General features: G+C 41.2%; 1 protein-coding gene across 1 annotated transcript in view; it reads right to left on the bottom strand.

Annotated features, from left to right (window-relative positions):
• The window catches only part of SORCS3 (sortilin related VPS10 domain containing receptor 3), a 304,653-nt gene that overhangs the window by 36,664 nt on the left and 240,096 nt on the right, over window positions 1-27,893 (bottom strand). Inside the window, exons 13-17 of the mRNA XM_085308282.1 lie at window positions 26,208-26,284; window positions 26,010-26,101; window positions 20,400-20,507; window positions 1,958-2,075; window positions 255-388 (exon numbers count right to left, since the gene is read on the bottom strand). Coding sequence (XP_085164408.1) covers window positions 255-388; window positions 1,958-2,075; window positions 20,400-20,507; window positions 26,010-26,101; window positions 26,208-26,284 — 529 coding nt within the window. The remainder of the gene's footprint in view (window positions 1-254; window positions 389-1,957; window positions 2,076-20,399; window positions 20,508-26,009; window positions 26,102-26,207; window positions 26,285-27,893) is intronic.

Below are 27,893 nucleotides of genomic sequence, written 5' to 3'. Positions count from 1 at the left end.
AAGAGGACAATTAACACTTGCAATTTTCTGCTTTTGAATTCCAGGCTTGGAAGGAGATTAACAGGACTCCCCTGCAGATGAAGGGGAGGCATGACGGGTTTGTGGAGTATATCTGTGCTGTACGGCCCACTCACAGCCAGGAAGCTGCATAAGACCCAGTTTCCCTATCGGGTTTTCTGTCCAGACAGGTAATTCAGCCACTGCTAAAGCCATGAGAGTAGTACCTGCAATAGTTACTAGAGTCACATACTCACCACTCAAAGTCCCCTTGGCCACAGACACATGGTTCGGACACCACAGTCCGGGAGTAGTCCTGACTTAGGGAACACTGGGCTCCAGGCTTGCGTTTTTTATAGATCTTTCTCTCTCCCATGACACAAGGCTCCCCCTTCAGCAGCCAAGGAGAAAGAGGAGAAAGAAAAACAGAGAGTTGCAGTAGCAGCTGAGCCCTAAACAGATCATGTTATCCAAAGACACGAAAGGCAATTAAAGCATYCAATTACTACTAGAAGATTTGGGAGTTAAGAGTCTAACTCCCTTTTATGGCTTTGCAAACTTCTCCTTAAACAGAGTTCAAACTCATCTCCCATCACCAGGGCAACACTGTTAAAGCCATCTTGGGAGGAGTTGAGCACAGCATGTTCACTAATGAATAGGACAGCTAGCCAACGCATGCTCAAAGTGCCAAGGGGCCCAAATCATCACAAGCACTCAGTTATGCTATGTTTCAGAAGGCATCCACTAATATATCTAGTCCTAAGAATTATCCTCAAAAGACAATGTGGACATATCCCACGATTTCTTTCACATGCCAGATGTCATTCACTATGGGAAGAACTGCCCAAGCCTGAAACCCAAAACAGAGAAGGTCCTAGGTGCAGAACCCAGGAGTCCTGGCTCTCCTTTTCTTTCTCTAGTGCACCTGGCTTCATTATAACCTTCAAACAATTCTGATGGCATTTTCCACTGGGCTTTTTGCACACAAAGGTTTCCCAGAGCACTATTGGGAGTAGCTAATCCAAATGAAACATTTGACATTTAGGTAAATTGCTATGAACAAAGTTTTCTCTGAAGTGGAAATAATTGTCTGCATAAAGGTAAGAAAAAAAAGACAATAACCTAACTGAAATACTTCTGCTTCCCATTACTACTGATTCCCAAGATGGCTGCCTGGTTTCTTACATGTCCTCTCTTTTCTTTCATTTAAATTATTTTCATTTATTCTCTTTTAAGACTTGTCATCTGATACATCCTTGCTGAATTAATGCTCACTTYTGCTTCACAGATTTCATTCAGGAAAGTCACAGGGCCAATAGTTCTGGCTCCAGCTCAATGCCAGACATCATACCAGTGGTCAGTAACCCATAAGCAATCTGCAAGGGTACCAAGTTTCCTCAGTCCCAGTGGCTTCACTGGGCTGGTAGACCTAAATCTACCCAGCATGAAAATAAAGCAGGTCTATGAAAAGCAAAGCATATATTCTTCAATAAAATGTAGTATTTTAGTCTTCTTAGGTGTCTTTTATTYAAAGGTTTCCCTGAGTTTTACAGATATCTGCAGGATGTTTTATTTTGTTTTTGAGTAGAGGAAATAGAGGCAGAGTGAAAAAAAATCATTTTCCTGAGTCACTGACAGAGCTACAAAGAGTTCAGTGTCTCATACAATTCCATCACAAGATGAGGCTTTACATCACCCTGAGCACTGAGAGTGAAAAGATCCAGTGGGTGCAATGGAATATTTTAAYACAAAGAGAAGTCAAAAATCTCCCTAATTTGCCTGGAGAAGACTGACCCTGTTTTTTTTCATGTGCATGCTTCAGGGGAAATACAGCATCAACAGGTCAGAACGKTGACTAGATGGATGCAAAAAGCCCAAAAGCTAATAAGTGTGCTCCAACCTGGCAACACAGAGTATGAAGAAAGGAGGTCTCCATCCCCTCCCTAAATGGTGGGTGTACCTGATTATGCAGGTGCCAGGTTTGGTAGTCATCTTTGTTACAGCTCCGGCTGAAGATAGACTTGTAGTCCACCTTGACCAGTTGCCATTCTGAACGGAGACTGAAGTGGCCAAAAACTCTAAGTATTGGAGAGGGAAAAGAAAGAAACAAAGTCATCCAGGTATATGTTTACATTAAGTAAATCACTTCTCACGAATCAAAACTGCAGAAACCAGCATATAGTCCTAGAGCCTGACGCAGGAAAATGTTACTCAGTCATGACATTTTGTTTCTCATTTCCTATTTGTTACATCCAACGATCCTCTAGCCCTTTCCTGACTTCCTGTATAGCCCATGTTGGAAGATCTTCTATGCTTCCAATACCTACCATAATGGGCCCTGAATCTAACAGGGGAAGCAATGTATCAGTCAGGATAATAAACAATCATTCTAGAAAGTAAAATGGCTATTGCCAAGGGAGTCATTCAAATGAATAAAGCCATGTATAGGTTTCCTTGTCTCAAAATGAGCTTTGCTGGTTCAGTTTCTTTAGTGCTGAACTTCACAGTTGCACAAACTTTCTACTTAATGAATTTTAAAAGAAGCACCTGACAATAYGTTTGGGATACAGGTAGTAAGCAACCTGCAAAGATGGCAGCCTCCTTTCTAATTGGTGAAAGAAGACTGGGACGAATAGGAGTGGGATCTCATAAACTTTTCTCACAATCTCATAAACTTTTCTTATTTTTTTTGAGTAGGTCACGCAGCAGCAGCAGCAGTTGCTGATCAGAATCCATTTTTCACTTAAGCTGAGCAGTATTTTCCAAAGCAACTCCTGCTCAACATGAGATCCATATTGAGTAAGACAAGTATACAGGAGAGGTTGCAGCAGGCTGAAAAACAGGATGAGAGAGACTCAGAATGTAATCTGAAACTGAAGCACAAATCTGTTTTAACAGAGGATCATCAAAGAGATCATTGAAAATTGAATAGCACCTTSGGATCCTGCCCAAGCTCAGACCAAAATGTCTGCAGCAGAGCTGGTTATTGAACACARGTCTCTCTGAATCCCATTCCAACTATACAGCTCTCCTTCTAGCTGTAGGGGAAGTGACATGCTTGCTTAGGTATCTACAAGAGAAGGACCAAGCCACAATTGTGGTAATGTSTGGTACACATTACCAAACTATCATCACTGCAAATACTAAGAGAATCTACATGTTGAAAGCTCACACCTTCATAAAAGAAAGCAAAATCACAGCAAAAGCGCACATTTAATAAATAACATCAGGTATTCACACAAAGGCTCCATCTATCCAGAAACATTCCATGAGTGCTGCAGAGTGCTTAATTTTCAAGTAAGTCACAGTTTCYTTGGCCAGCTGTGCTTTTCTCAGTAAGGAATAGCTTTTCAATCTACTGCARCTGGATTTTCAAAGGGGGTGTGTAATAGGAGGTGGTTGAGCTAGCGACACAGGACCAGACTTTGAAAGCCATGAATAAAACTATGGCTTATCGACAAGGGGAATACCTCGATCCAAGTAAACACAGAAAATCCCACAATGACAGAACTGATTTGTCACTGAAACAAATCAACTTCTTATAATCTCAAATTAATATATAAAGGAATCTAAAAACTCATCTACAATACAAGTTCCAGATTTTAAGAATTTTGCATGAATGAAGCCCAAATCTTCTGACAGCCATAAAACAGGAAGCATTACTATATCACCCTTCCTGGAAGATTTAGAGGACAGAAAAGGAGTGTTGTTTCCCATTACCAAATCTTTCACATATAAAACATAAATTTTTGCTTAAGAAATAGATTTGTGTTGTTTTAATTATTCTAGATTAAAAAGAGAAAGAAGAAAAGAGACAGATGATTTAYAAATTTCCCTATGAAAGCAAGAGAAACAAAAGAGAACTCTTTCATTGAGCTCACAAGCATTGACTGCAATCTAGATCCTGCTGTGCCCTCAGTGAGCTGCCATTCCTTACTCTGGTTCATCTTAATTTGTACTGGAATCACTCAGGGTTGCTGGATTTGCTCCCCTGCCCTTGCCTAAACTACTCTTCTCATAGACTACAGACTGCACCAAAATTCATTTGCATTGTGCTGCATTTCCTGAGAAAAGCCCATCCAGCAATCAGTTGGGTTTCCCCTTTATGCTTGTCTTAGCTTATGGGTATCAGAGCAAGAAGCAGGTTTGGAAGAGATTTATGAGGCCTGAGTTGTGGGTTTGGTGTGGACACCTCTCTTTTGAATTSTGCATCATGGAGGCAAGCTCCAAGCACCTAGCAAGAAGGGAGAGGATATAATAAAAGAAGAAGCTGTTACAATTTTGTAGAGAAGGTAGAAAGGAGTAGGAAGAATTTGTGTGTAGGCGTGGACTTACTAGATAGATGGTTGCTGGGTCTAGTTCGGAGAATATTTTAAGTGTAATCCTATCCATGGGGCATCGGTGATAGGAAACAATGCTGGTTCAGGCAAAGCTATAGAAGAGAATACAAATCCTGTTCCTCAATGCAGAGGGCACATCCTGGACCAAAATCTGTAGTAGTGCATCTGACACTTGTCTAGTCAGGTCTTTTAGACCAGYACTTAGTACAAAGGGAGAGGCCTAGAGTGACCTCATCACATCTACTTTTGCTTTTAGATATATAATTCCAGGACCTGGCYCAGCCATACACATATAAGAACAAAGCAGCAGGAGCTACTTCTACACTTTGTCATTTCTGAAACTTTCTGAATGAATTCAAAATGTGCCGTACTGGCTTATTAGCTGGGACAGATTTAGCCTGATAGGACGGGACTCTAGATAGTATAAAACCACTTCTTTGTACTCTAAAAGCAACATGACCAGTCTTATCATACTCATTAGTAACATCTCTCACCTTATATCCAGTTTCAGCAGCACCTTTCCCCACTGGAATAACCAGTAAATATACAGACAGGGCAACTACCCCAGAAGACCACAAATCAGAGGATGCCATGCTCTAGCCTGTGAAGATGGGAGGATGATGATCATGGGACAGAGATAGCCTGTTCCTGTCAGTAGGGCCAAGCCAATCAAACCCTGCAAACCTAGGCATGGGGTTATCTAAACARGAGTGCCAGTTACTCACAGAGACCATGGCAATACGGGAGCCAGATCACTTGCTGGGAGAACGAAGGAGACAGGAATTCATAAGGGAGGAATGGGAAACAGCATAGAGAAGGGATGCAGAATGGTTCCAAACTCTGATCGGGTAGGAGGCTCTATTCCAGTAATTTCCAAGACCTCTTATTCCATAGCTGCTTTCAGCACATGCTCCTACAGGCTGCATATCTGACCATGATATTATTGCATGAGCGAGCAGCTTTTTCACGAACATTGTTTGTCCCAGATTTGATGCGTGACTGAAATCTCATTCCTGCAAAGCAGGGACTTAGTAGTCACTGAAGAGTTGGCAGAAATCATTTAGTCCAGCAGATTTATACCTGCTCAGGATTTGACCAAGGTGTTTATTATAGAGAAGACAGTAGGAGGAAGGAAGAACATAATCAAACACATAAACTTACCTGAAGCAAGAAAATAACATGGCAGGAAAAACCCAACACTTCAGGCAGCCAATGCACAAGCATTGAACTCATCTCTAGGAAGATGTTTTTCCCCAGACTGAACATCAGCTGACTGTCCAGCAAGAGAGCAAAAAGCTTCTTTATGCTTTGCAGGCCACAAAACTCACCAGAACTACTTGCTTTTAAAAATTATTAAAAAAAAAACCTAAAAAAAAAACTTTGCCATTGAAATTCTTCTATGATAAAGATAATTAATGGGAAAAAAACATGGTTTCCTAAGTAGAAGGCAATATATTAGCATTCCAAAAGCACAGAGCATTAGCTACTCTTTAATTAAATGATTTCAAAGAAGATCTTTGTATATAATTGCTATAATTTAGATGGAAACAATACTACACTAAATGTAATTAGAGGAGCATGAACAGAGAGGGATGTTTTCCTCTGTGCTGCGGAGATGGTTCTGGGTCACCTGATTTCTAAAGTGGTAGCTTTTTTTTCCCCTGCTAATAAAAAGCTTCTTAAGCCTGATCAACCATTATGATGCCGCCTTCAGAGATAAGAGCTACTCATATGCAGAGCAACCAGCAAGCGACTGAACCCTATAAGCACCGCTCACCAATAATAAGCACAAACCAGATGCCTATGGCACTTTTTGCATGGAGAGACCAACCGACATGATGAAGGCTACAATTACATTTCAGGGTAACTCTGTGGCAGGTTTGAAACCTCTATGAGATCAAGCAAGTGTAACAAATGGAAAAGAATTCTACATTACTCATGGAGCTCTGCTGGACTCTCAAATAGGTTTCCATGGGAAGTGATGAAAACCCTCATCATTTGTGGAATTAWAAAGAGACTAGACAAGGCATCATCCTGCCCTGACTGGTCAAAAATAGGTATTGCAGTTGAACTCTACTTTCATCAGTTTTGTAAGCTGTATCATGGGATATTTTTCCAAAGTGGCTGAAGAGCATGCACACATCCCCCTCCACCACCTCTGCTTTGGGGTGGCCATGCCCAACAGAGAGGGCTGAGCAGACAGCAGATCTGCAACGTCTTAAGCTGCTAGTGTCTTTCAATAAGTGCTCAGTGTTAAGTACTTCAGCAGGAAAGCTTGGATTTCTGTAMCCGGTGTGCTTGACCTAGGAAGAGCTGTATTTAAAAGGCAAGACCGAAGATAGCATGTAGGAGATTACCTCTCCTTGTTGGATGAGGATAAAAAAGCCTCGGATGCTTATTACCTCAGCAGTCTGAATGGATTTGTTCTTCTTTTTGAGCCTTTCTCCTCCGGAAACAAAAAGCAAGCCCCAAAGAGAGAGACATGAAAAGAGTTGGTGGGAGTTTGTTTTTCCCTACCCAACTGGTGAGTCCTCACATTGCTGGAAAGATACTATCTCATTTATCTTATCAGACTTCCACGAGTCTTTGTTTCTCACTTATTTAGTTTGCTCACTAAATTAGGGAGTAAATTTTTTCTAAATATAGTTAAACTATCAAGATGATCAGGGACAAGTACTATGTACTTCACAATGTACTATGAGATTTGCCTCGATAATCTTGTCTACCATAGTTTAACTGAAAACTCTTAATTGCTTGATGCAATGGAATAAGACAATAGAAGAGAGCTAGGTTTTCAAGAACCTACTTTGAGAAGACAACAGGAAAAGTCATGTTTTGATTTTTTCATCTAAGCAGTCTAATCTGGAAGGCCTTGAGAAGCAATGAATATAAGAGCCCAGATGGCATTTAGGCAGAGTCAATTTCCTGACTAAGCTCAATTTAACAGAAGTTTTCCAATCTAATCCACGGAATGGTAATTTACTGTCTTTAGACAGGATAGATTTTATTCTGTCCCTCAAAGTAAGCAGTTAAAACTCTACTAATAGGAAAACATCTTCTCAACTGGCTCTGTGCACAAATCACAGTGAAGCCATTGCTAGGAAACCACAAAATGCTTCCCAAACCCTTTTTTAGAGAAACAAGGCAAGGCTTTTATTGCCAGGATGTCATTAATTTGTAGCAAAATTACTAGGAACCTGGAAAACAATTCTGAAATGCCTACAGATTCATGATGGAGTCATTCTGGAAAAGGTCGTTGGTAATGCTGCTATAATTAAATCTTTCATTAATTTTTTACATACACAATGACTTACAAATGTGGTATATAGTGACTGGATAACCTTGTAGAGAAACCATTTAAATGGCTTTTTACTTTTATACAATATTCTCTTGATGGATTGCATTGCTTTCGCCTTAGCATTCCTTGCATTGTTAATAAAGTTGTGCGTTTATATCATTTAATACTGCTCATTCCTGGCAGGTCAGCAGAAAACCTGGGATGATTTGAGGGTCACAAGATAACAAGCCATTTGCCTCTAGCCCATAGACTGAATCCCTGTGCCTGCCTAGGTATGAGAAGAGGATTTTCTCATGTAATAGCTCTTGTTTGCTCACAGGAAAGGCATGAATTTTATCTGTCTGGATCCATCTCTGCTGTCAGTTTCAGATGAGCTGCCCAGGCATGGAAATAGAAATGTCTCCTCATGCCTAAATCAAGTCCTGTTCTATAATTTTGGAAGTAAACTGGCAGGACATTATATGGAGCAAGCATTCAGTGCAGCTGTCTGTATTTGGTTGGGTTAGTCTGGACACAGATGGAGGACTTTTATCTTCAATAGTTAGCCTTCAGTGGTCCTTCACATGTAATGAAAGATAAGGTCAGAGTCCCTCCTAAGGACTTGTGTTCTCAGCTGTGCCCATCAGTGAGCCAGAAGACTGAAGATACAAAGAAAGGAAGCAGTTGCTAAGGTCACCTTCACTGGCCTGGACTATACAAAATGTCAAATCTGTCTTCCTTTCTGAATTGTCAGCATTTTTCCTTCACTGGACTTCATCAAGGTGACTGAGATGAAAAGACATCTCATTTTGCTTCTAACAAAGACCCATATGGGTCTTTGAAATCAATCTTTAACACTATTAGGCCCTACAGAAAGGAAAGCTTGTGATTTAAGCCTTTTGAATATCTAAGAATAAAATGAAAGGAAATAGTGTAATATAACCACACTTCATAGATAGCACCTTTATAGATAAACTGCACAAAGACATAGATGGATGAGTCAACAGAAAATTACAGAGAAAGATAGCCAAATATGCACTTTAATTAATAATACTGAAGGAAAAGGTAATTGCAGYGTCATTTTAAAAAGACTGTTTCATTTAGAAAACCCTAAAACTAAACTTTTTTCATTTATTGTAAAAGAAAAAATGCACACAGAAGATGTTTCTTAGCAATCAAAAGAAAACAAAAAAGTCACCCAAACCAGTAAATGTTTCAGCTGACCTGAATCTGTGCTTCTGCAGCGAGAATACTAAATAGCAGAAAGTGATATGAAGCTGCCCTCTGATTTTGGATAAAATCCCTCTTCATTTACATCCATGCTCTAACAGTGAATGACAGAAACATTGTTATTTAACAGGAGGACTCAAGAAGTGCTATGAGCCACAAGCTAGATGTGGTCTTTCCAGTCCTCTAGAGGCAATCAAATTCTTGCTTTTTAGCCAGAAGTAGGGGGAGTCCATATCTGGGTAATCACAGCTCCAGGAGCACTGAGTGGTGAATTTGCTACACCTGAAAGTGCTTGCCCTCTCTTTACTGTCCAGCAAACAAAAGCATATGTTGTTATCACTAAATTTTTGAGAGCTAACTAGGCATCACAGATTACCTTCCTTCCCAGCAAATATTACCAGTGTGGTTTCATGAGTAGGGGAGAGGGGGAGGCTTGGCCAGTGCTACCACAATGTAGTGGTATAGCACAGATTGGAGAATTCTCCACACGCAGCTTGGATAGTTAGCAGATGGACTGAGCCACAGAGACACCTACAGTAGGCAGCATTAGTTTGGACCCATCATCATAGGAGCTGGGGATCACAGTTATTCGTATCTGGTTGGTCTGCTCCCATGACCTTTAAAGCCATTTAACTTTTGGGCATGATGCATTGCTATGGACCTGAAGGGTTGCCAGGTAAAGCCTACACATTTCTAAGCACTGCATTCCCATTCCCATGGCTCTTGATGACAGTACGCTTGAGAACCAAGCACTTCTGCAAGACCTACACTGGCACTTACACAACCAGCACCAAACCAGAGCTAAGATGTCTGGCCAGATCTGAGCCAGTTACTGCAGTTGGTTAGTGCACTTCCCACCCCAATGCTCCGTGCTCTAGGAGAACTGATCAGCTTGGCATCAGCACAGCATGGCATGAATATCTGGGGCCAGGACAAACCAGTTGCTGCTCTCTTCTAACCCAGTGTGCTGGGGAACACCAAGCAGAGATATGGGGTGGCCTAAATGAAAGAGCTAAAATCCAGCCAAATATATTAATTCTAGCTAAGAACTGACTGTGTCCCTGTGCAAGGTTCTTTTTCTTCCATATTTATCATCTAGATTTGATTTGGATTTTTTTTTCCCCCATTAGTCAGATTACCCTGGCTCTACATTATCTGGGATAACAGTGGGTCTATGCTACAGATCCTGGCTGCAGTGGGCTTTTGCGGAAAGCCTTGGTACATAAATGTCAGCGCAGTGATGGAAGTATGTTTATGCCTTTTCAACCACTGAAAGAAAACGCTGACAATTTTGCACCCCAAAGAGGGCTCTGAAGCCATTTATATCTAAGAAAGTAGCACTAAACCAAGACTAGCTCCTGTGTGCAGGCTGAGCTGTTAGGGCTGAATGCACACAAGCAGCAATGGAACAACTGCAAATTGTGCCAGTGGGGTTAGGTTTTATGAATTGAGAGTGAAAGATGAGTCATTCCCCACAAATTAAACATAAATCAAGACTTTAGAGAAAACCAAATGGGCTGTGTAACCTCCTGAATGTTTTTTGTTAGGGTTTAGATGGAATTAGCATTAAAGGAGGTCACTGGTTATATAGAAATTGGAGGGAAAGAGAGTGAGACAAGGATGCAGAACCTAATTGAAAGAGACACAGATCAGCAATTAGTGAAAGTGGAAGAGGAGCCAGAGTTATACGGTCTCATGACTGGCAAGATGATTGGGGGGGAGCAAGAGGCTGGAAATGAAGGAAAGAAAAGATGAGATATGACACTAGAAAGGCAGACAACTCCCAACAAAAAACACTTCCTATTTTTTTTCTAAACAAAAAATATGGTCATTAAGAACCATTTTGGAGCTTTTAATTCAGTTACTTTTGGCTGACCTGTAAACTAGGGACAGCAGCTTCAGGGCAACGGGGTGATGATTGAGGGCTGCTGTACTTCTGTCTGTGGATAGGGAAAAAGAGGAATGGCAAACTTCTTCTAGAAAGAAAAGATTATTTTTTTTTCCGAATAAAATATACTACCCATTTGGATCTTGATTTTCAGATAGTACAAATTAGCATAACTCCCATAGACTGTCTCAGTTATAAGGAAAATTCCCCAATCTACTATTGCTATTCAGAGGAAGAAAAAAAGTAACAACAGTGAAAAACTACCAAGAATATGTCAGTGGCAGACAGCAGCTCCCATGATGGCAAATTTGGGAACAAATTTGCTCAAGAAAATATATGTCTATCTTTTGTTTCCCAAGAGGAACAGTCAAACAAAAATTTCACAGAATTCTAATGTAGATTAAATTTGATGAAAATGATTTATTTCCACATCCAAATGAAACTACATGTCACAACACAGAGATTTCCTACAAAAAAGAAATTGAAGCTTTGGCCAGATTCACTGACTAACAATCCATACTGAACTGTTCATGGAAAGCTGTCCCACTGCCAAATTCCAAATCAGAAGGGAGAGAGAAGATGGGGTAAAAGAAGAGTTTCTGTGAATAGAGAGAAAAATCAAAATCCTGCAATAAAAATCCTGCAATCATAGCAGACCTTTTCTCTCAGCTTTGGAAAAACAGTCCTGGGATTATTCATCACTTGATGGGCACTTCCTTTCAAGCGCCAGCACAAGAGGAAAACTAGTGCAAATGACATGGTACAACATGATCTCTTAGTTAGCAAGTAATGCCAAGTGCAATTAGCTAGTAATCTGCGGAATGTATAATTACAAAGTGGACTTACTGCTTGGGCTCAATTTCTCCGTTAGCTGCATGAATACTACACAAGGCAGTTGAGGAATTTTCTTTTTTCCTTTTTTTTTCTTTTTTTTTTTTAATTACAAAGTGCTATCAAAATAAAAGTTTACTGAATGACAAACGGAACCTTTTGAAATCTGGTCTCTTAAAAATTTATTGCCAATGTTCCCAAAGCACTTTACATGACAATTGCTTCAAAAGAAATCCCAGCAACATGAAAGGCAGTGTGAGACACCTGGGAAGGGGGATGAGAAAGCACGTTAATTTTTAATGCTGTTTTTCAGAACTGCTCTCTCTCTTCCCTGAAGTGTTCATGAAAGACAACCAGCTTCTGACAGCTTTGAAACCTGAAGACGCTGCCTCCTTCCTTTAGAAAAGATATTGGCAGGTATCAGCAATCTGAGTTACTTCCCCACTACCAGGTGTCTAGTTCCAAAAGAGCAAGTGTTGCTTCTTGCAGGAAGCTGGATAACACAATATGTTCAGTCATTTCACTCCTTCACCCCCTACAGAGATTTCCAGCTGGAGATGCCCAACCCAAATGCAGGAGCTGTTAATGAGAAAACACGAGCCCCAAACACATGCACCAGACAACTGTGGTGAATCAGGGTGACAAGCCTGGCACAGGGAATCAGAGAGCAGGAGAGAGGAATGTTCAAAAGAGGGGATGAGATCTGAGCCTGGCTGGGAGACAGTGCGAGGAGGCGGCTGATCAGTTATAGTGATTTCACACATTTGATCACAGAGCTCATGAAACAAGGAAACCATGTACAATGAATATACGAGGACAGGCTCTCTTTGGGGATAGAGGCCCATCTGGAACCATGTGAGATGCAGCAAACTATAGTATCACTGCTCTTTAGGGCTGATCTCCACCACTCACTGCAGCCAGATGATGAAGTATCTGTTAGTTTGAGTGAACCCTGCAGACAACCTTACAAAGCAGTGCTGAGCCTTCATAGTTCCCAGAGAAGCTGGTGAGCCATGTTGCTCTCTGCCCTGTGCAGGATTAGGGCCAGGTGGACCAAAAGAGGCCAGGCAGTTTGTCAGCCCTCAAGGCTGCTGAGATGCCCTGATGAAATCAGGGCAAGCAGAATATTTCATAACCTGCCCTAACAGAAAGCTGAAAGACTCTGAGGAGTTAGAACAGGTTGCCCAAAGAGGCTGCAGCATCTGCATCCTTGGAGATACTCAAAACCTGATTGGACACAGTCCTGGACAACCAGCTCTTGCTAACCTCACTTGAGCAGGGGGGTTGGACCAATGATCTCCAGGGGTCCCTTCTGACCCCAACTATTCTGTGATTCTGAGTGTGTGTATAGCACCCTGACCCCAGCTGTGCAACCCACAGCAGGCCTAAGTGATTAGTGAAGGCCAACACAACTGCTAGCAGCAGGACAGCACACAAGCTATGGTCCACCTGTCCATGTTTAAGAGCATGAGAAACAAAGCACATTAGACCCTAGATGATGATGTCTGGATTGTACCGTCATCCAGCAACCCTTGGCCCGTTAGTCAGAGAAAAGAAATCATGCTTCGGAAGCTGCCCATTCTAGCTCCTTCTGTTAGAGCTTTTTCATTCACTTAGAAACAAGAGAGACCAGAGGACACTCCAGACAGCAGGCCTTTCCCTAGTCCTCCTCCCTGCATGTGCCTACCTTTCCATACACCTTGTCTGGGCATTACAGACACAATTTGGCTTCAATTTTCTGCTTGGATCTTCCTCCTCCTAAGGAACGGGGAAAGCMTGCGGCTTAGGAAACTCATTTGAGACTCAGGAGACCTGACTTAATGCCAAGTTTTCTCCACAGCCTGCAGACTGACTGACCACAGGCAATTCCTTGTTCTGCCTCAGTTTCTCTATCCGCATGGTACAACTAATGATGTTGATCTTCTTAACATAATATTTGCTCTACTGTCAATAAATAGCATTTGACCTCAACRGGAATATCTGCTACAGAAAGCCAGAGATATATAGTACACACCCCAGAACCCAGTGCCTTATCTGCATATTATGGCTTCTGCCAGGAATCTTCTGAGAACATGTTGCAACTCCTAGAAACTGATCTCATGTCATGCATGTCCTTCCTTTTTCTAAGGTCCAATAAATTAAGCGATGCTGGCTGGGCCACAAAAAGACCTCTGCTCATGTGGTAAGTATCAACAGCCCAATCAATATTGTGCCTTTGTGCACTATTTAGGTGAATTCATGCAGCAATCCAAAGGCTAACAAATAGAGTACTCTTCTAGGGGGAAGGGTATGGGAGAAAGAGGAGACACTGATTAATCTTTGATTGTTAATAACATTTGTAAATCTTGTAAATGAAAATAATTATATAGATAATCAATTGTCTTTCTTCAGAATATAAACTGATCATCTACTAGGATAAAATAGAAATTCTTATAACACACATTTCTTGTCCATTGTAAAGTCAGTTGACAGCATTAGCAAAGCAATTACTTTCTTGCAAAGCTATTCATTACTTCCARAAAGGATGTGAAATAAGATCAAAAGATCAAGGGGTGCAGCTCACTATGGTAAATGCCAACATCCTCTCAATCATTTTAGTCTCCTCTCTTAATAATTATATTGGTAATTTTTGTTCTCAATTTATGTTGTAAATTTTACTCTTCTTTCTGTGTGCAGCCATTATTTTTACAGAGTCATTTTGACTTCATGGATCCTATCCTGAAGAATCCTTATGTAAATGTATGCGCTGCAGTTTGCGCAGCCCCATAAGCGAGGACAGTGAAATGAACTCACAAGGACACATCAGAATCTTGCAATAAAATCCATAGCCAATAATAAAACCAGTTGCACTACAGATATTGCAGAAATCATAAAGACAGGAAACCCAAAATACATGATAAAAACACAATGAGGAGAACAAATTAAAAWTTTCAGCCCTTTCTTGGTATCAAGTGATAACTAGGCAACTTGGATAAACCAGATCTTCAAATCCGCCTTTCCAATCTCTCCAAAATACATAGTTTTGGTAGACCCAAAAGTCTGCACAGACTGGAAAACAAGCTTTCAAGCCGTGATTCCCAAAAGCAAAGAAGATAAATAAGGACAGAGGTTAGAGTCCTTCATCACAGCAGCCCCTATACATAACCCTTTCTGTCATTCTGTGAACACTCAAAGCTGTGAGCTGTGTTTAGCTTTCTACAGATCTCCAGAGAAGTCCTCTTCCTTCAGATCTCCTCTTCACCAAATCCTCTRTCCAGCTCAGCAGCAACAGAGATTGCAGAAGTAGATCCAGATTTTTTCTGACGTCTTCCTTTCTTAAGCCGAATGCAGCTAAAAGAGACCAGTCTGATGGCAGGAGAGTCTGAAGGCCTCTGCTCTGGCACAGGAACAGAGTAGTACTGTGTCTGTGACTTTTCTTTGTTGATGTTGCAGAAGGCCTCAGTTCCTTTTAGGGGGAACAACCTCTTGGGATTTCCATCTCCGCCAGTCACTCATTTCTCCTCTTGGCTGCTGGAATGGCTAACCAGCTATGCTAGCCAGCTGTGGAGGATTTCAGAGGGTGAAGGCTGGTTCAGCAGGGAGAAGATCATATCTTTTGACCACATCCCAGAAAAGGCACTATTTTCTACCACCTCTCTGTTTTCGTCTCAGTTCTCTCAGGACAACCACACAGAGACGGCAGATTTCACTGCTCCCTATCCCTAAGTAAGAGAGCAGAACCTTTCAAGGACACTGTGTCAGCTTGTAATTTTCTTTCCTATATTAACTTTTAAATGTGACAGCAAAACTTTAGCAGAAGGCAGTGCATACTGCCTTCCTTAAAGAGGCAAGACGATAATCACCTTATCAGAAAGTGACAGGAAAAATGACTCTTGGCTCCCACATAATTTTGAAGTCATTGGGTGCCTGGACCCGGGAGCTGCTGCCCACCTCTCGTACACAATCTGCTACATCTCTGCTGAATGCTATCCAGAATCTGTCCATGTTATCTTTGCACCTATATACACTTTGCTAATGTATTTTACAAGACAGTCAGTATCTCAGAATAAGAATTAATTCATAGAACTCATTGCCACACAATGCTATGACTATTAAAGGTCCAAAAGTATTCAGGAAAAAACTCAAAAAAATAAAAAAAAATCCATGCACTTCTTAGACAAACAAAGGCCAAGAAAGTCCCTTATTTGCAAAAGTCTACAGAGAAGGAAAATATACAAGGGAAGCAACATTATATGTTCTTTTTATTTTCAGCCTCCTCTACTTGTCACTGTTGGAGCAGGGAACTGAGTTAGAAGCACCTTTGGTCTGATTTAGGTATGACCTGTGCTCCTAACGCGTCTTTTGCTCCTCTAATTGCTCACCTCAAACCTCTCCTGGCTTCCATCTCACCTCCATCATTTTTAATTACTCACTCATTCTGCCCCACTCTTCTGCTACCCAGTGATGGGTTGCAAACAATTTTATGGGTCTGCTGGAAAAACGTTCCCATTTAACACTTTGTAAAGTCACAGGGCCATACAAACAAGAAGGTGATGAAAAGGGCCAGGTTTCATAACCCATTCATGTACAGCCAGGAACATTTTCTCACGTATGCATAACCAAGGGCAGCAGTAACAGCAATGCAGGCAGACCAGCTTGTATTAAATCCTCTCGCTGAAAATGTTAATACCCAATGATGCATAAACAGATATATATGGATCATTAAGTATACATACATATAAACATATATATATTTATACACACACATATGGATGTGTCTACATAAATATATATTTATCAGTAGAGACAAACTTAATGATCCCTATCTATATATGAGTGTCTGCATATACTCATGTATAATGAGATGATTAAAATGATAGCAAAGCACTGCAGGACTATGAAGCAAAAAGGTTATTTCKGTCTATGTAGGTCTGGAGAGATGCTTAGCACAGGAGATGAAGTGGCAGAGATAATAATTAGAAGTTAGAGCTGGAACAACATAAAATCCTTCTCTGGACCCACCAAAGCAACTTTTCTTCCACTTGAATGGTATAAACTAGCAATTCTCTGGAGAAAACACTGCCTTTGCTTGAATATCATAATCCACTAGAATGGGAACACAATTGGACTCCTTTTCCCAGGTGGACCACCTTAGGCAAGTAACATCCTGTGCCTGTGGTTTGAAAACACAGAAATGTTTGTATTGCTAGATCCAATCATAAGAAACTAAAATCATTAAAAGATATATTACTCTCGAGTGAAGGCAGCAGGACAGAAGTTCAAAATCTATGTTAAAACTGCTGCTACTTCCAGGTAGCCTGCTATGAGGATGTGCCACAAAATGAAGGCTGGGAATAACGGTAATTCTACTGATATAGTGACTTGAATAAAATCGTATTATGATAATATTGTTAATAATGCAATATGGTAATAACAGTTGGGTTGTAATGACTGTTTAATACACTCTCCCCTCAGGACATTATTTTTCGGAAGTAGTTGAACACAGACCACTTTGATGCAAATCAATGGCAGAGATTTTCCCTACCAGGAGTCAGCCAGCAACACTAGAAGGAATATTTCATATTTTCCACAACACGGGACAAACTCCTTAAAAGCCACTCAACCATTCAGTTCGATGATATTTAAATATGAGCATAGACTCAGCACCTCTGCCTCGGCCTTGCTTCTACCCACAGAGCTCCCAGTGACCCTACCCTCAGCTGGAGCACGTTGATCCCACACCCATGTGTAGCTCCCATCAGCTTCTTGAAATCATTGGGTTTTCTACCCACAAACATAAATTCCACATACCTCCAGTCACCAAATGTTGTCCTGGCTCAGAGGATGGCCAATAGCACTAGAAAGGAATTTCCCTAAGTCAAAACCTCCACGAGCTCAGCATAATCCTACTCTGCACGTACAAATCTGTATATTTTCATTGCGAGAAACACCTAAGTGATCTGCATAGAAACCATTTTGAGAGTATGAGGAYGAACCATCCCCGTTCAGTTCTTTTAACTTTGTGGATAGGAATTTCTCTAAACATTTACAGCAAGCATGATGTGAAATTTCCTTTTATGGCTTTACAGATGCTTATGAATAGTTTTAAAAATTACTCACTAATGATGATGATAATAATAATAATAAAAAAAAAGATAACATCTGCCAAGATTCCAAAAGAAAAACAAATCAATTCTCAACAAAGCTGATGCACAACATTCAGGAAGATAACTCACTTCCTACTTTCTTTATCATAAGACTATGTAGGTAAGTAACAATAATCTTAAAATTAAAATGCATCTTTCATCTCAAAAGGAAACCACATTGATTTATCAAGTAAATGGGCTAAATCCACAGCTAGTTGAAACTGATTAGGTCCATTGATTTCAATGAAGGTGCTGATGTGCAGATTTATATGAGCTCAGAACTGCACGTGAGTGTTTGCACACACATGTGTGCAGTTGGAAAGCAACAGATAGCCAGTGCTACCATCACAGAAAGTAAAAYATTATCGTTGTGTCTGGAGAAAAATGTGCAGAGAGTGAACAGAATGTCAGTTCTAAACTTCAGCCAGGGATGTGCACATATTCCCCCAGCAGAATGCTCACAGCACAGCTGTGAAAAAGCTCACAGGTGTGTTATATGCTGTTGTGTTTTGCTCTTCTCTACAAAAATAGGGGCAATATTTTCAGACTGCAAAACAGCAGAGGCACAGATAAAGCCCCTCTATGCAAACATACTCCATGTTCATGAAGAAAATGAGCAACTGAAGCCATGGCATGGTGTTGGAAGAAAGAGGAAAAACTAGTACCTGTACCAAAATAGATACAACCTCTGTTCCCGCAGAAATCTCAACAATTGTCTGTGAAATCAAAATGGAGGCTGCCTTGTGCTGTTCCATCATTGTTTGGAAAGCAAACTCCAAGTCACCAYGCTTAAGAGCTCATACACTTTATAGCCATAAAGGATATCATAATTTTTTAGCCTGGCCTCCTGAGGACAGTTCAGCACAGGATGAGCTCTATAGGAGTTGGCTGTAGGTTCCTGATTTATGAAGATATCCAGGACTATAGGACCAAGACACTTCTGTCATGGCATAGAAGGCAAAGAAGCCAGCTCAAATGACTCTCTGCTAATGGAGGATTTCTCCTCAGCCTATTTCTTGGAACCAAGGTGAGCTTTCAAGCCCCCAAGTAAAAAGTTGTTCAACTTTGTGTACAGAACATACCTCACCATGTAGTTACATCAGTTTGTGTAAAGCTGATGTACATATGATTTTTGCAAGACATACCAACGTGAATGACACAACCCAGCTAYAACAAATTCAAATCAGTAGCAGAAATGTCCAAGACACAAAACTATTATCTGATCTAAGCTTTGATGACAAGTCTATGTAGTAGTCTACACTCAGCCTGTCATGACCTATGACACCAGCAATGAGATCCACTTACCCACTCCCGCCATGTAAGTAGGCAGATGGACTGAGACCTAGAAGATAACRTATAGGGCCTGATTCTCTTTCCTCTTGTAAATAGTGTAAATCTGTAAGAACCTTCCTGTATAAGGTGCAAAAAGCAGGATAAACAAACCTACTGCAAAGTAAAATGTATACACTTCCAGCCTAGCTAGAGTGTTGCTGCAGTGTCTGATGTGATTAACCAAAGGTAATCCGTCACACCACAGTAGAAATGCTTCCCAGGCATGCCTCAGTCTGAGGACAGCATCTTAGCCACSCTGCTTTCTGATCCTTTTCAGAAAGCTTGCCCACACCGCCCCAAAAAAGTACATGTAAAAAGGCATCTCTGAAAGCAATTAAGGGAGTGCATCTAGTCCCTGCTTTGTTCAGAATCCCAGAGCACAGTGCTCTGACCTGCTTTGTGCAAGAGGTCAAATGACTTTTTGAAGAKGTGTTTGAACTTTAAATTTTCTCTATCTCATCCAGTTGATAAACTCAGATCCTGGCCTATTTTGAGTCCAGATCTCTCCACTGATTCTGTCAGCCTTACCCAGCTCCCCAGCAAGCACTTTTGATGGGAGGAAGCTCCAAGCACCTTCAGTGCTGGTACAGGCTCTTCTTTCCATAGTATGGGCAGATTTTAACATACTACATGYTAGTCAAGGAAGGTTATACTGAGCTCAGCTCTGCATATACACATTCTGAGATGGAAACCGAACGGACAGCCCACAACGTGGATGCAAGCAATGTGGTTGAGGGATACTCAAACCTGCCAGCAACCTCAAAAAAAAAGTGAAGTGACACAACYAGAGCAAGCACAGAAGTGACGACAGATGCAACTGTATGGAACTCTGGATTCTGAAGAGCACTGCAGTCCCTGGGCCATCAGCTCCAGTGAACACAGTCTCACAGAAGTGTTTGTGAGAAGGGACCACTGGATATTGCTAGTCCACCCTCTTACTTCAGATGAAACTGTGGCCAACTACAGATCAGGGCAGATGTGTCTTCATCTAGCCAAAATCTGAAAACTTCCAGGGATGGTGATACCACAATTTCTCGTTATCCTGATCAGGGCTATACCATCCACAAGGGAAGTAGATTTTCCTACTGTCAAATCTAAATTCCCAAGCCACAGCTTGGGGCCATTGCCCCTTGTTATACTTTTGCTACTACTGTGAAGAGTTTGGCTCCATCATCACTGTCACATGAATGAATAGACAGTCCTTCTGGGTCTATGGCCATCAGCACAGACCAAGAAACAGCACTGTGTATTCATGCAACACTACACACACAGCTCAATAATGCTGCACTGCACACCATCAGGCTTCTTCTGTGCTTGAGGATCTCCATCCATCCTTTCTGCCATAGGATTTAAAGAAAGTTAAGAGCTGCTGTACTTACGTCATTATCTGGGTCTCTATGCCAGCGTCCACAAGGGATCCATCCACAAAAAGTGGTGTTGATGTGAAACTGTATTTACTCCAGGTTCTTCCCTCATCAAAACTCACCCTAGGATAGAAGCAGACAAGATTTACACACATAAAAACCCTTACTCTAGTGCAACTGCAGCAGTTAACTATTGGCTAAGGTTTGCAAGCTCCAGAAGCTGGATTTATAGACAGACACTGATGTTTGCTGTCTCTCAGCCCACTAATTCATGTTCTTGAAGTACTTTGAAAGATCAAAACCTTAGAGAGTATAAACTATGGCAGTAAGGACATAGATATACTTGTTCCAGCGGTATATATCAGACCGCAAGGGATCAAGGAACATCGCCAAGTCCTACTGCTGATTCTACAAGAGCACCTGGCATGAGGAAGAGCTCAGGGCATGTGCAGCCCTGGTCTGAATGCACAAAAATTGCTGTCACAGCTATGGGACATTTCAAACCATGCCAGTGCCATATAGCCTAGCTACAATCTTTCTATTCCCATTCATATTTGTCTGCCATTTCAGAGGTGGCCTCCATTTTACAAAAAGGTGGAGGCAGAAGGCCAAACTGAGCTTCTGTTACTGGTTAGTGCAGGGGTTCCTTGCCTATCACAATTGTAAATAAAAACTGAATGCTGGTTAAAATTAAAGCATTTTCCTTCCTAGTGGCTGAGAGTGTTTGTGGTGTCAGTGATTCAGTGGTTTCTGATCATCTGTCCTTACTCACAACTACCTTGTGCCTTATTTTCTGCTTTTATCAAAAGGGGCATGTATCCCAACCCAGCTCTCAAGGGCTCGATTGAATTACAGTTAGTACATGTTTTTAGATTAGCAGAGAGGGTTAGCAAAGCCTGCTCTCATCTATACTTCAGCCACCCCTATATCTTTGACAGAACTGTACATGAGTAGGTAGAAGAAAAGTCTACCTGACCATGCCAGCAGACAGACTGCATCAGGGCCCTGAGGGCAGTAACAGGCTTTGCTGGCCCTGATGAACCTCCCATGGGGCCTCCCTCTCCCTGTCCATGGCCCAGGACCCCACTTCAGCTCAGCCTGAGGCTGCCAGTCCCTGCCCCAGTGATGTTATTGCAGTGTCAGTCTCCAGCTCTGACTCTGCCAGGGCCCAGACCCACTGATCTCAATCTGCAGGAATCAACCATCCAGTCCAGCCTTAGCCCAGCCCCATCACCACAGCCCTGCCTGGCCATTGCAGGACTGTGTCTGATGCCAGTCACCCTTACTGCACCTGATCCAGACCTCAATGCACATAGTGACTGCAGGGCCCAGCCCTGGCCCAGCCCTGTCACCACAGAGGTGCCCCACGCTGGGGCTGGCRTTGCCCTGCTCTCTCATGGGGCAAGAGGATGGGCCCTGCCTGCAAGACCCTGCCCTGCCAGCATAGGGAGACCCCACAGCTCCTGGTACCCCAAGGAGCTACTGGTCTGTGCATCGCCCTAATAAACTGTGCCCAAGAGATTGCAGAAAACCTCCAGCAGAGGGTCTACACATCCAGCCCCCACTGTATCAGAAAAGACAGGTAATCCGCAGGCTGTTAGCCTGATAGTCAGCATCCAACTCCCAGAGCTGCTGTTTATGAGCAATTCTGAAAACAACCAAGTTTTTCTCTGCCCCTAGATTTTTTACACAACTGCTTCAGCACGATTTCTGCCAGATTTTCAGCTCCAAATTCTAGCAGCAAATGAAAAACCAACAGAGAAGCACAAAGGTTTATTGACTCTAAAATTATTTGATCCTCTCCCAGCAGGGTTATTTAGGAGTTGTCTGTAATTCTAAGAGGTACCTGGGCTGTGAAAGCTGACATATTATGCTTGATGGACATTACCAAAGGGAGAAATATGGCACAAACTTCTTCTTTGAATGGTGGGAAACATTTCTTGTTTTAAAGTGAGCATAAAAGAAAACTTTGTCTTATTTTCCAGGCTAGGGGAATTTAGGGGGTAGTATCTGTGTGTATGTGCACGTGGAAGGACAGGGTCAGTTTGGAGTTCTGCTTCCAATAAGGGCAATTCAGTTCTACATTTTAAGCTCAAATATTTCAAGAAGAGATAGTCATTTCATCAGGGTATCCTTCCCAGGATTCCCTTAAGCTCTGTCTCTTTAATTCAATGCACATCAAAATACATCCCAAGGGTTTGAAATAATAGTTTGTTCACAAGATCCTCAGCTTCAATTCACCATCACCAGGAATAGAAAAGCTGAAGTTGTGGCTAGCAAGAGCAGAGGATATCCATGACCACAATATATTTATTGTTCAGTGAAAGTTAGCACCCTGTGCTGTGAATGCTCAAGAATAATCAATGGGAAACCGTACTTCATCCTCAAGACATGGTGATTCATCACAGACATTTTGGGAAGGACAATAAAATATTTAAGAAAGGGTGGTTCTGCTTAGGTCCTTCAATAAATTCAGAAAGGACAATTACAAAYTTCTAAAGAAAAGAATTTCCTCCTCTCTGTTCTCCACTTCACTGATAAGAAGAAAAAGGGGAGGACATAGCAATTCTTACAGCGTAGGGCAAAGCAAGCATGCTAACAGTGAGGATTTGCATTTGGATGAGAGGTCTTGTCAGAAATGGAATCCTTTCAACTTCAAATAGGCAGCATCAGGAAACACTATCTGAGATGCTACCTAAGAACAAAGATGCCAGAGTAAGACCTATTATAAAAAAAATGGGTTACATTAAGCCAAGTTCTCTAATAAAGAAATCCAAGCCTCACAGAGACACCATTCCCTAAATACCTACCTCTAGTAGCATCTAGCAGAACCTTCACCTGATAGACAGTATGAATCTGCCAGGAGTGGAAGCTGACTACAGACCACAGACAGAAAGCTGGGGGAAAAATAGTATACAGAAAGCTTATCTGCCTTATATCTRTTTATTTAAATGTATGTATCTTCCCATACACCTGCGCATTAGTATGCTCTCTGCCTGCATCCTTATCTATCTAAATAGCATTTCAATTTCTGGGCAACAGCAGGCTTCATTAACTTAGCTAAAGTTCTCTCAGCTTTTCAATTATCCACCCCTCTTTTCTCCAGGATGAAACTTACTGTACAATGTCTCCACCTGAGAACTAATAGATATACTTGTACCCTTTAATCTATTCTGCTCCTGCCCACAAAATAGGTGTCTACTGAGGCAATGTGAAGCAAATTCCAAAGCCCCTAAGGGCACAATTTTGGAGGAAACCTGTTGGAGTTTATTCATAATGGCCCTAAATCACTCCTCATTTAATACAGCGGGCTGGACAGTCATAGTACTACTGCACATGCCACTTCATGAGAATTGCTGGAAAGAGAAAACATCTGAAAGGAGCCTTTCCAAGGCAGACAAAGGGGAGCTGGACACTTAGCTCCTACAGTCAGTCAGCCTGTTACCAAACTCACCTAACGTCTAAGTACAGGCATTTGTATGTAACTGGTTTTGTAGGTCAAAGGAGCCTCCACAAGGAAAGACTAAATTAAACAAGACAGTGACGCCTGGGTTGAAGGCCATACTCATAACTGGTTAATACATGGCTGACGGCTCTTTCACTCTTCCATAGCTCAGCTGGCAACAGTCTGAAGCATCTACTGCTGGTGGTGACATCCACACTAGGCTAACAGACATATCTCCTCCCTTGGCTTATATTTGGTTTGGCTTAAGGACTTGTATATGGTCTTCTTGCTGTCCTCTTTTCTGAAAGCACTTCACCTACAGCCATGACTACTGAGTTRCCAGGCAGAGGCAAATGTTTTTAGTCACAGGATAAGAAACTCTAACCACAGACAGAAAGATCCTGAGCAGAGGGGAGTTGTATTCCAGAGGAAACATCATTATGGGGCATGGAGACTGTTGACAAGATGATGCTGGCCTAGACTGACTTCTGGATCTGACTCAGTATGCACATTCATACATTGCATTATGGTTGCAACAAGTTTGCTTATGATATCAACAAATCATCTGTTTCCTGAACATTTGAAAGGAAAGATCATCATCCATATTTTACAGGTAATGACCTGCTTGTGAACTCACATGGAGGCAGTAGCAAAAGGGCACCTCTTGGAAAACACTTTGTCTATTGGACCATCCCACCACTTACTCTAACAAGATCCTAGAAAAATTACACAGCCTTAAGAATATGAACAAAATACAACCTGCGGATAAAAATCTCTTCTCATAGTAAAGTTAGAAAAGTCATTTCCACCAGCTCAGGTGGTAAAAATATGTGCTTGAATGCAACAGATTAAAACTTTGATACGTATGTTGGGGAAATTCCAAAATTATCTCTCAAGTCAGGAGTACAAAGTCCAGAAATGTTTCATACTGAAACAGTAAGCATTTATGATCTTAAGGTACATCTCTGGAAGATCAGGTTGTGATGGATACAGACTTAGCCTCAGTAATGAAGTCTCCAGCTTCTGAATGTCTGTAATTTAACTGAAGGAGTACGTACAATAATAACTCGGGTATAAGAGACCTTGACACCTCATCACTGCTGCCAAACACCATTGATTTCCTTTTTCTATTTGACTGAAGGCCACATTTCCTCTTCTGTGTGAAKTTCATGAGATAGACATGTGCTTAGCACCATCAAGATGAGAGATGATTCACCTGTGCAGACAGGAATACAAAACTTTGCTCTGAAGGTTATTTCTATTTAATTCACTTCTGAACAGCATTAGAAGTTGGGTAGGTCAGTCCATTAGCCATGCCTCTTTTTCACTCAAGATCAGAGACTGAAGGTGATGCTAATACATATATTATCTGTAAACAGAAAGGTTAGCTCTGAATTTCAGAATGCCTCTCTCCAACATTTAGCTGGGGTAGGTGTAAGAGAGGTAAAGGCTACAAGGAAAGCGTGGGAGGGATTCATTTGAGCCATATCTTTAGTGCTTAGATAGTTCTAACATACGTTATGAAAATAGTATCTTCAACTGAGAAACTACCTTGCCCTCTTCCACCCTCCAACCCTATTCAGTTAACACTGCTGTTCATGGAAACTGACAGTGAAATCCTACAGGAAACAGTGGCATTAGCAAGTACCTCTACCATTCTTATCAACACCTACAGCCCTGGCCTCTCCCTCCCTTTCTCTGTCTTAGTGGTTTAATACTAAACTGTACAAATGAAAAAGCAAATGTAAGGGGGACACACCCTCACAGAAATACCTGGAGCACAAAGGATTGCATCTTACCAAGTATATATGTATCTGTTAGCAGAAAGAAACACTGCTTGAAGTCTCCTAGCACATTATTAGGGCAAAGAGTAATTCAAAAAGGTGTGTGAGTATGTATACAGCTATATATATAAAATCAATGTATACAATTGTAATATATAAATGATAATTATGCATCAAGCTTTATTATACAATTTTAATATAGTAATATGTACAATAATCATTATATTAATTAACAAAACCAAAAGCTGGTAGAAGACAGATAAAATTATTATATTGGCTCATTTTCTAAAAAAAAAAAAAGAAAAAAAAAGATGCTGAGCAGGAGATGCAAGAGATGTCATCACCACTGCCAACTTACCACATTAGAAAACTTCTCAAAGTAACAAGTCTCCTTACCACAAGTGCCGAATGGGCATTGATGTGTGCTTCATTGCCACAAGTGCCCCTCCCCAGTCCAGAAACCACACACTGTATTCCTCCTCAAAGATCTGCAAATCAAGCAGGTACTACATGAGTGCTCCATCAATGGAAAGGGAAGACTTAGAAGATGACTAGCAAAAGATTCCATGCTTTCCTTCCCTCTGCAAAACATACCTGTCTCCAGGAATTTCCACCATCAGAAGAGATGAATACACCAATATCAGCATAGGAAAGCTCAGAGCCAATGTTGCCTGCAACACAAGCAAGTGTCAGAACTTCTTGTGTGGAAAGACACAGAGCTGTACTTTTTCAGGAAAAAATACTTTGCTGTTCTTAATTCTATTAAACAAGACTAATTTACAAAAGCTGAGCAAACACATGAAAACATTATCAATTTGGAAATCACCAGAGAGAAATGGTATTGCCAGCTTACTTTCCCRGCATATTGCACTGCATGTAACTGCAACTGTGCAAACAACTGAAGTCCAGCTTATTCTAGCCAACGACCTACATGAAAAACTGTATATGAAATTACCTGTCCATTTGGACATCATCAGAATGGTATGCAGAATAGTGGCTACTATCTGCAGCTACAAGACATTCCATTGGACACGCATTTTCGCTCCAAAATTTTTAAATCTTCATGCTCTGGCTGGCAGTCTGGTAGTGTCTTTCACTTAGGTAATATTACTTGTATCTCCACTTCTTGTGGAACAGCTGAATTTAAAGGTGAAACCCTGGCCTCACTGAAGTCTGTGATTTCGATGGGGCTAGAAATTGAACTCAGGATTCTGTCAAAATGCTCAAAATAAAATATAACTGATTTCAGAACTTGTAGCCAAACAAATAAAGTTTCTTCCCAAGTCTATCAATGGTTTGCAATGAAGACCTACTAATGAGGACTGTAATGTAATTAAATACTAGCTCCTGTTAAAGGAAACCTTGTTTGTTTAGGTATAAACTTCACCTGGAGGTAAAAAGAGTGCAGAGAATTAAGCTGCACCAAATGACTTAGCAGCAGAGAGACAGAGTCCAGGCTGAGCAGCATTTTAAACAATGTTGAYTGTTTTCCTTGACCTGAAACTAGCCCAAGCTGAGAGTCCAAACTTACTAGTTTACTCTGTAGGGTTCTTAATTTTAATCTCGTCATTTCTATTCTGATGGAAACTGTTCTGCTGACACTCCTGTAGGGTGAACAATTCTGCATTCATCATGTGTTAGAGAAAGGCTATGCCTCACATCAGAGCAGCACTCAGGAAAGCGCAGATATGACCCTCAACTGCATGTACAGACAGCACAGTACACCACCATTTAGAGACACCACCTCGGGACTTGAAATGAGTAATTTTTTTTCAGAATCCCTTTTCTCAGATGGCAGAGAGAGCCTCAACTCATGGCATTATGCAGAGTAAATCACAAACTTGGATTAAATTGCCACTCCCTGGAACAACAGTTGCAAGAGTAAGGTCTAATAACTGAAAAACTTGTACACACTCCAAATAGACCTTTTTAGCTCATCCCCAGCACTGCACTGAGGTCAGTATCTTGCAACTCTCAYGCCTTCTGAGCGAGATGATTTTTAAAGTAGGTGTAATTTCTGTGGAAGGGAGAACTAATATTTCTTTTTTAAAAATAGCAAAGGGAGAGAATTCCATCTTACACATCTGTAGCATCAACAGGAGCACAATAAAAAAACACTAATGAAAATGTTAATTGAATTTCTGACATTTAATGTTGGAAAATGAGAAATCAAAACCCAGATGCACTCCTCTCAGCATCATGGAATCCAACTAGCCACATTATTGTGACAACAGTTTCCAAAAATAAAACCTCTAGCTCAGAATTGCAGGACAATTCAAA

The sequence above is a fragment of the Rhea americana genome, unplaced genomic scaffold (assembly GCF_003343005.1).
Source record: "Rhea americana isolate MKP2758 unplaced genomic scaffold, rheAme1 scaffold_104, whole genome shotgun sequence".
Lineage (NCBI taxonomy): Eukaryota > Metazoa > Chordata > Aves > Rheiformes > Rheidae > Rhea > Rhea americana.
The sequence above is the reverse complement of the archived record's forward strand: the minus strand, read 5'-3'. Positions and strand labels throughout refer to the sequence as shown.